This window comes from Poecilia latipinna, unplaced genomic scaffold (assembly GCF_001443285.1).
Source record: "Poecilia latipinna isolate Pla-1442-1.1 unplaced genomic scaffold, P_latipinna-1.0 Scaffold607, whole genome shotgun sequence".
Lineage (NCBI taxonomy): Eukaryota > Metazoa > Chordata > Actinopteri > Cyprinodontiformes > Poeciliidae > Poecilia > Poecilia latipinna.
Genome location: NW_015113223.1, coordinates 239937 through 248299, shown reverse-complemented (window position 1 = coordinate 248299; position 8363 = coordinate 239937). Strand labels below are relative to the sequence as shown.

The following is an 8363-nucleotide window of genomic DNA, read 5'->3' as shown; positions in this document are numbered from 1 at the left end:
AGTCTTCAATTTTCTCTGACCTTCAAAAAAAAAAAAGGGAAAGTAAAAACAAACTAAAAAAAAAAAAAAAAAAAAAGCAAGATAGAAATAAATATATTGAAAGATTCATAAATGCACATAAAAACACAACAAGCTAAAAAATAAATCATGAATTTTTCACAATTCAACTAATCATGGTATTAAAATGTGGTTTCAATGTTTTAAATACATTCAGCAGATCAGATTATATCTGATCTAAAAGCGAGATTTGTAGACAGAAGTTTTAATTTATTGTGAAATTTCCATAATTATCACGTGTTTAAAATTAAACACATGCACTCCCGCTAATACTGGACAATTGGCAAAGATGCAAAGAAACCAGGAGATCAGATGTCATTGTGATTCCTGTTGAATATCTGAACTTTAGGATGAGCTATTAAACACTTTCCATATAATTTCAACAGGATTGGAGTCTGCAGATTAAGTGAGGCCAAAACACCGGTCTTGTATGTTTTACGTAATTGTTCTGTTTAAGCACCCAAATGTGTTAAACATCAGAGCAACACTGCCCTCCTGAGATAGAGGAAAAATGCACAAAGCACACAGAGATCAGTCTGGTTGGACACAATGGCGAGATGTACGTTTAGAGGAGTCGAGGTGAGGCTTTCAAATGGAGGAGTACGTTTTCAACTATCAAGCATGGCGGTGGTGGTATCATGCTGAAGGTACAGTTGGCCTCCAGTGGCAGTTTTCCATTTCACTAAAGTGGGTGAAGTAACGAGTACCTCCACATTATTGAGTTTCACCTAAACAAAAAGAGCTAGCTGGGAGAAATTTTGACACAATGGGGTGTTCCAACAGGACAACACACACATCAACACAGGTTTTGGATACATACAATCGCAGTCATTAAAAATGGGTAGACTTCACTCAGAAACCCATCAGTTTGAACAAACCCTAACAATTCTGTCAAGAAGCGTGCTCAGATATCAGAATATTTACCCAGAATTACACCCAGACCTCATTCATGACAACAAAACAAAACAAAAATGTTTCAGCAACTTTACTAAAGGAGTTCCATATATATAATAATGGTAGAAGAACTGATAAAACTGATAGTTAAAAGGCCTAAATTAAGGTGATATGTGTGAACCCGGTAAGTGTTAAGTGAACTTCTAACTGAAACTGCATCGTTAAAAGCTCAAACCTGAAAAATGCTTCACAGATATATCTATTTTAAGTTATTTCTGGGAAAAACTCAGGTTCTGCAACAGCGTGTGGGTGTAGAAGAATGAGATACCTGTTTCATGCGACTTCCTTAGCATCTGCAAAACATAAGAAAACACAAACATATCGACACATTGAAGCTAGAAGCAAAAGAATCTAAATATAAGATTTAAAACTCAGCATTTCTCCTTCTGAATTAAAATTCCTACCAAAGCGTCCGCCTTGTCGAGGTCTGTGAGGTGGTACTGCTGCAGTGGCTGCTCCGGACCCCGCTGGCTCTTGCCCCACGGCCCCTTGTCCCCGACCCGCTGCCGCGCCGAGCCATGCAGCCTCCGCAGCGGGGCTCCGCCGCCGCGGCCTGGCCGGCCCAGCTCCACTACGCGAGCGAAGTAGCTGACGGCCTGCGGCAGCTGCCTTCTCACGAAGAGAGTCAGGAAAGCCATCACATCACCAGAACCGGCTGGCTTAAAAACAAACAAACATGTAAGGAAGAAGGAAAAGCACAACACGACCTCTGCATGCCCTTTGAACTGTCTCAACCCCGGAACCACTTCTGGTAAGCGTGGTGAGGAAATCACCACAGCGCCATCTGGTGGTAAGTTAGAGGAAAAACTTAAATATATCATATGGAGGTTGAATTTAAGTACTATTTTTGACCAAACATATTTCAAAGTAATATCTTACCTTAATTTGAGCTGCTGCTTGTCTTCTTGGTCTCAGAATTGTGGGAAATCGATGTCTGGACAAATTGCAATTGCACGGTTAAGCCACACGAGGGCACCAGAGTACAGGATAATGAAACATGATAACCTAGCAAGGGTCTCAGCCAGTGTCAGGCTCCATAGTCCTAACCCCTGATCTAGTCAAACGTAACCATCCATTTATATCTACCTACACATTTTCAGCTTCACTGTGACATCCATTTATGTGTAGTGTCATATTTATGTAACTTGGGTATTAGCATGAGGCCTTTTTGCAGCCCAGATCACACAGAGGAAAACATTAATAGTTTCATTGAATTTATGGTTATATCTTAAAACTATTCAATCATTTCTGTTGCTTGTGCCTGTGATAAAAGTCAAATTTAACAGCCATGAAACTGCAACTATTTAATAAACAAATGACAACAAATGACATCCCTCTCAGCTCTTCCCTGAGATTGCAGTGACTGCCAGACAAAATGAACAACTCAAAGAAACAAATTTCCCTTTTCCAAATTACATACTGCGATTTATTTGATCAGTATTGTGAGGAGGAATTGTGGCCCTCCACAGGCCTTAAAAACAAGTGACAAGTGAACTAATCATGCAAGGCTATTGCTCTGTTTAATAACAAAATAACTTTATGAAATGCAGAAACATTTACTGCCATTAAGCTATTAATAAAAAACTCAAGTGATAAAACAGGCCAGTCAAAATATAGTCTGTTATACATTCATTTCTAATAGATAGATGAAAAATAGCAATTTCCTCTCTACATAAAATGAAATCATCAAAATTGTAACCAGATAACTTGGTTGTTATCTGACATTAGCAATTTTATGTACTTGCAAAAACTTCTAACTATAATAATTTTTTTTTAAATAAATTCCTTTTTTGCTGTAAATATGCCACAGATATTAAATAACATGGGTGCGATTTTTTTTATATCTACCTGCTTAGTCGAGTTAATGTTAGTTAAATGAGTTAAAAACTGAACCCAATAAACGTCACTTATAAATAAATCTAATTTACCATTGTATCACTTACGCCCAGGGATTACATCTGGTATATATTTAATGTCACACGCTATACAATGATATACTGCCGTAAATTCAAGGATCTTTAACAACTCATTAAAGATTTTCAGAAAATTAAACTTAATTCAGATCATGAAGAAGCTTCACTGAGTAGTGTTGTTTTATTTAAGATTTTTAAAAATCTGCATAAAATACTGTTATTTTTGTATGATAACCCTTATTTCTCCAATAACTTTCCTCTTTCCTCACTTATCTCAAAACGTTCCTCAGAAATTACGGTTTCGCCTCCATATTGGGTTCTGACAGAGTTTATTCCAGAAAACAACACACACAAAAAATTATAATCCAAAGACAACAGAAACAGATAGGCCTAAACATCGCGTCTCCACACTCTGTGAAAATGTGCCTTCGGGTGTATTTGTGTGTGTGCTTGCGGAAGGATCAGTGCTTCGACGTGCACTCGCCGAGGATGAGCGAGCGGCCTCTTCCGGACCCTCTTTTGTCTTCTTGGGTCCACTGGGACTCAGAAACACTCCACCTATCATCACATCAGATTGTTTCAAGGGTGAGGAGCAAAGTGAGCCGCACAGCTGGGTGTTTGTATTTGTGTTCCTGTGTGCTTTTTCTTTTTTTTTTCTTTTCTTTTTTTTTTACAATGTGTGTGCTGTATGGTCTTTAAAGACAGCCAAGTGTTTGATGTAATATTGCAGCTGACCTACTGTCCACTCTCACGCTACAGTTCCCAACACAATGGGAAACTTATGTAGGTGTACGCCCATACTTAGGAAAAAAAAACACAGATTCACACAGGGTAACACTTGGAACGGTTTTCACTGGAACTGTCACATTTGCTCACACTGTTCAAAGAGAAACATAACCTCCTTTATTGAGTAAAGGCCAACATTTAGCAAATAGATATAATTTGTTAATCCTGTTTGACCTAAAAGGAAAAAAAAATTTTTTGCTCTGATTTGATGTCAAAAGTTATGTGTTGTTAAATATCACATATTCAAAAGTATTTGAACAAACCCTTGACAAAATGCCAAGTTGGGCTTGCAGTCTGTACCAACTCAATCCTGACACATGTGGTTCTGGGACAGCAGTTTGTAGAAACCTGGCTTAGAACATCACTTTGATTCAATTAATTAAAAAAAATACTTTATCTCAAAGTGAAACTGGATGTTATTGTACCTCAAATCACCCAAGTATCTTTAAGGAGTCGTTGTGGATGTTGATGCTGTAGGCAGGACGGATCCCCAGTAGCAGTCTTGCAACAAATCTGAAGAAGCCTCTGACTGAAGAGCTGCTTGCTGTCATGACATGCTAACACCTCAAAAATACAGGCAGTAGAGACAATATTTAATAATAACAAGTCTTAAATGACAACGTCAGTCGTTGGCAAACATGACTAATCCGCTTCATTTGCTTTTGCTTTTATATCTCTGTCTGGCCATTTGGTTAAAAAGCAGGGCAGAGCGATGTTGGAGATGCCCGATGGTCTGAACTTCCTCCTGCTCTTTGATCCTGCTTTGCATCCATGAAGCCCTCTTTTCAAGAACTCTGGGATTGGGGAAGGGGGGCATAGGCCAGGCACTATTTGAGTATTGCCAATTACTCCTGGTTGTTGCAAATACGCATCACAGCCGCTGTCTGAAATTAAACACATAACAGCAAAAATCCTTCCAGCTACTCAGTGTCCAAAAACCAGAAGGAGTAATTGTCCCAACCCCCCCCACCCCAACATTCCATCCAAAAAATTATGACTAAAGTCAAATCAGAACCAGCATAAGAGAGCAACCCCAACATGCGTGAGTGGCATGATCGGAGAATGGATCGATGGAAACACAGTGGCTCGTTTTAAATTAAGCCTGATCAAGGTAAGACCAGTCTTCTGGCTACGGATTCTCTGCCACTTGATTTCGCACTGGGTAATAAGAAAATCTCAAATTCTGTCACTTTCGTTCCTCGAAAAGGGCACAAATCCTTTAGATTCATCCGGCAAGATGTTTTCTCATGTGTCCCACACGTCCACATTTAGGTTTTCCACGCAGTCAGTGCTTGGAAAACTATGCAAAGCATATACATGGTCAGCATATGTTTTCATGATGTTGTCATCCAGCTCAATGTCATTTTCCTAAGCACACTGTCTCATTAGTATCTCTGATGTCAGGTTTTCCTTGCTTCCTCGCTATCTAAATAAAAACAAACTGTCCATGACACCCGAGTGCTTCCATCTATTTTTAAAGTGGGGGGCCTTCTGAGTTGACCTCCATCATCTGCGCACTAAGTGTGATGATTTCTCAGTTTTGCCATTTGCCATAAATAGCAAACTAAGCTAAAAGTTGCATGGATTAATAAACAAGTCATCTAGATGTGTTGATTTAATTGACGTATTTTAAACATTAATCAGAACAAAACATTGGCATTTGATGTTTTAGCCAAATTTCGATAAACAACAAGGTGAGCTAGCCTATCAAGAAAAATCAGCGAAAAAATAAAGTTAGCAAGCAAGCAGCTGTAGGCCTCTACCTCACGTTAACTCTTTGTTATCTGCGCCCGAGTCTTGTTGCATCAACAAAAAGGAGGAAGCAGCGGGAGAGACAGATAGGGAGAGGGATAGAGGAGGAGATGTGTATACGTGCAGAGCTGCACTAATCAGCGTTACACAGTCTGGGGGATTCCAGCCAGCTGCACAGGGAGCGCTGACCTTGGCAAAGAGCACGCAGTTTATCAGCCCCTGGAACAAACAAGTGTTAGATTCAAGCGTCGACCGGTCAGCAGATAAATGATTGACTCACATTAATGAAGCCAGTAAGATTACACTTTAACAAGAAAGCGTGCTGCTCTGCAAATGCACAAAGACCACGAATTACCCGTCGAGCATCATGGGGGAAGATGGCTTTTTTTGATCGTTTTCAGGCGAAAGCGTTTACTGTCAAACTCGTCACATTGAAGTGACTTTGGGTTTCAGAGAGATTTATTGGATTCATTGTGTAACTGTCTCTTTCTGCTGGAATGAAATCAAGACTCGGTTCTGGTGGAGGCTGTGTGTGCTGTTTCAGCACGTCGGGCAGGAGAGGCGAAGAAACTTGCTTCTCCTCCTTGCAATCAAATCCGAACAATAACTGATTATCCGTCTCTCACTGCTGTTGAGATAAATGCATCTTGCTAAGAGTAATAGCCGAAGGCTCGGGTTGTTTTGGTCTGATAAAACCCGGGACTTAAAAATGAACCTACTCTCTGCGCTCATTCCTCTGCCCATAATGAAAGCTACCTTTGGCCAGCATCATGAGTCTGACATTCCTGTCATATCTCGCTTTTTAAGTTTATACCCATTACATGCATCACATGTCGGCGTCAGCAAGCTTTCAATAAAACTTTGCAGTCACACATTCAGCACTCAGCACCTTTTCAGCTCTGCCCACATTTTTTAGTGGATCTAAATCAATTTCTGCGATGACCTCTCCAAAACACTGACAGTGTTATCCTCAGACCCCTTTGTAGCCAATTTTTTTTTTGTAAGATTAGAGAAATACTCCAATTACCATTTTTGCAAAAACATTGGCGTCAACTCTGTTTCTTTGTTTTCATGGCAAACATGACACCTTTAGTATGGTTTAGTTCAAACTGAAGAGGAGGAGGAGCAAGGAGAAATCACCTACAAATTAATAAGGTTTTGTGGTGCATTACCAAAAATGTTTAATTTAGTTTTCAGATCTCAAGCCGGTAGAGCTGCTTTGAGATGCAGTGGACCGGGATCTACAGCCGACAGATCTGCAGCCTGATGTTAGTGTGTCAATGTGGATCAAAATCTTCGAGTATTGCTTCTGACACACTGTTGAGTCTGGCATGCTTTGAACAACACCTGAGCGCAACAGCAGAGTCCTTCTCACAGATACGCCTGGAGGTCTCCATCCAGGGTACCAGAAACTCAAAGCAAGAGCCGACAGCAGGATATCCCATTTCTCCACAACTCTGCCGCTAAATTCAACAAATGTGCTCTTCTTAAAAATGTGGCACCACCTGGGAGTTTTTTCCTGTCAAAACAAATAACTGGCCGAGCACAAATCTTCTTACTTTCTGTTATAACTTTTGGTCTAAAAACCCCTCTTTATATACAAAGATATGTGACATGATGAGACTAGAAGTACATATGCAAAACTGCAATAGGCAGAAGGCATCTTTTTTTTCTTTTGAAATCAAGTTTAGGCCAATAACTATTTTAATTGAAACATTCATGTGTACTCCCAGGGATTTCACATCAATCAGTAAACTGAAGTCTAGATGCTCAGGTCAAAAGACTGGGAGGAAACATCCAATCAGGGTTAAGGGTCATATAGGAATAAATGACCAGGACAAATAAAAGGGGACAAGATGTAAGATTTTAGAGACATAAACATTTTTGTATTGTTGGATATTTACATATTAAAGTTATGTGTTTCCATACTTGCATGTGTTCCTATTGTGGGACCCAGAACAGAATCTTGTATATGCTTTTATGCTAAGGTTACACTGAAATGAGAGATGTGAGACGTGGACCTGCTAGTTCTGTGTCATCACCCTGTGTCCCTAATCCTCCAGGGTGAGGCATTAATCCCAGGCCCTAACCCCTGGCCTGGCTGCATAGCAGCACGTTACCTCATTTCCTCCAGCAAAGCAAATTTAGAAGTGAGCAAGAAAATGGCAAAGATTTATAGCCCTGAGGTCAGAGACAGTTCAGCTTTGTGGGCGAAACAACAAAACGTGGAGTTGTTAGGTTAAATAATTTGTATTTGCTATCTGGATAATCTATTGCTATTTGGTTCTTTAAATTTACAGATATTCACAAAAATAGAAATTACATGAAGTAAACAAAATAGTTAAAAAAAAACCCCAAAAACTTTCAGATTAGATTGAATTCAGTGTCCTAAACAGGCTCTGCAAAAACATAGGCTTAGATGAAAACAAATTCTCATGGCACTTATGGTAAAAAATTTTTTTATTATTATTATTTTAAGATTATTGTCTAAAATCACAATATTGTTATTACGGTGTCAAAAATTAAAATGCAGGACACTTATGTTGAAGAGCGCACCATTTTAAATTAATAATTGTAGCTTCATTGGAAATTCAGGACTTGCTATTTTAGCTACTTAAAAATAATTATTCCCATTTTTCTTCAAGCACAAGTCAGTTTTGATGTTTACGAACAATTCTTTCCCAACTATTTTCATATCAGAAAAATGACTACATATCTAACTATCACGTTATCATATAACCTTATGCAGGCACGTGCGGGAGGGGTGTCGGGGGTGGGGTGCTTGAGCACCTGCCCCTTTTGCTCCTTGCCCCCAAGTGCCCGTTTGGTCAATTTTTTTTTTTTTTTTTGTATTATTATTTTCTAAGACCTCTTCTAACACATAATAACATGTACTTAAAT

General features: G+C 39.3%; 1 protein-coding gene across 3 annotated transcripts in view; it reads right to left on the bottom strand.

Annotated features, from left to right (window-relative positions):
• The window catches only part of tmem160 (transmembrane protein 160), a 30818-nt gene extending 29060 nt beyond the window's left edge, over window positions 1-1758 (bottom strand). For all 3 annotated transcript variants that reach the window (XM_015042914.1, XM_015042915.1, XM_015042913.1), the window contains exons 1-2: window positions 1416-1758; window positions 1280-1304 (exon numbers count right to left, since the gene is read on the bottom strand). In XM_015042914.1, coding sequence (XP_014898400.1) covers window positions 1280-1304; window positions 1416-1649 — 259 coding nt within the window. In that variant the 5' untranslated portion in view covers window positions 1650-1758. The remainder of the gene's footprint in view (window positions 1-1279; window positions 1305-1415) is intronic.
• Window positions 1759-8363: the final 6605 nt, after the last annotated feature.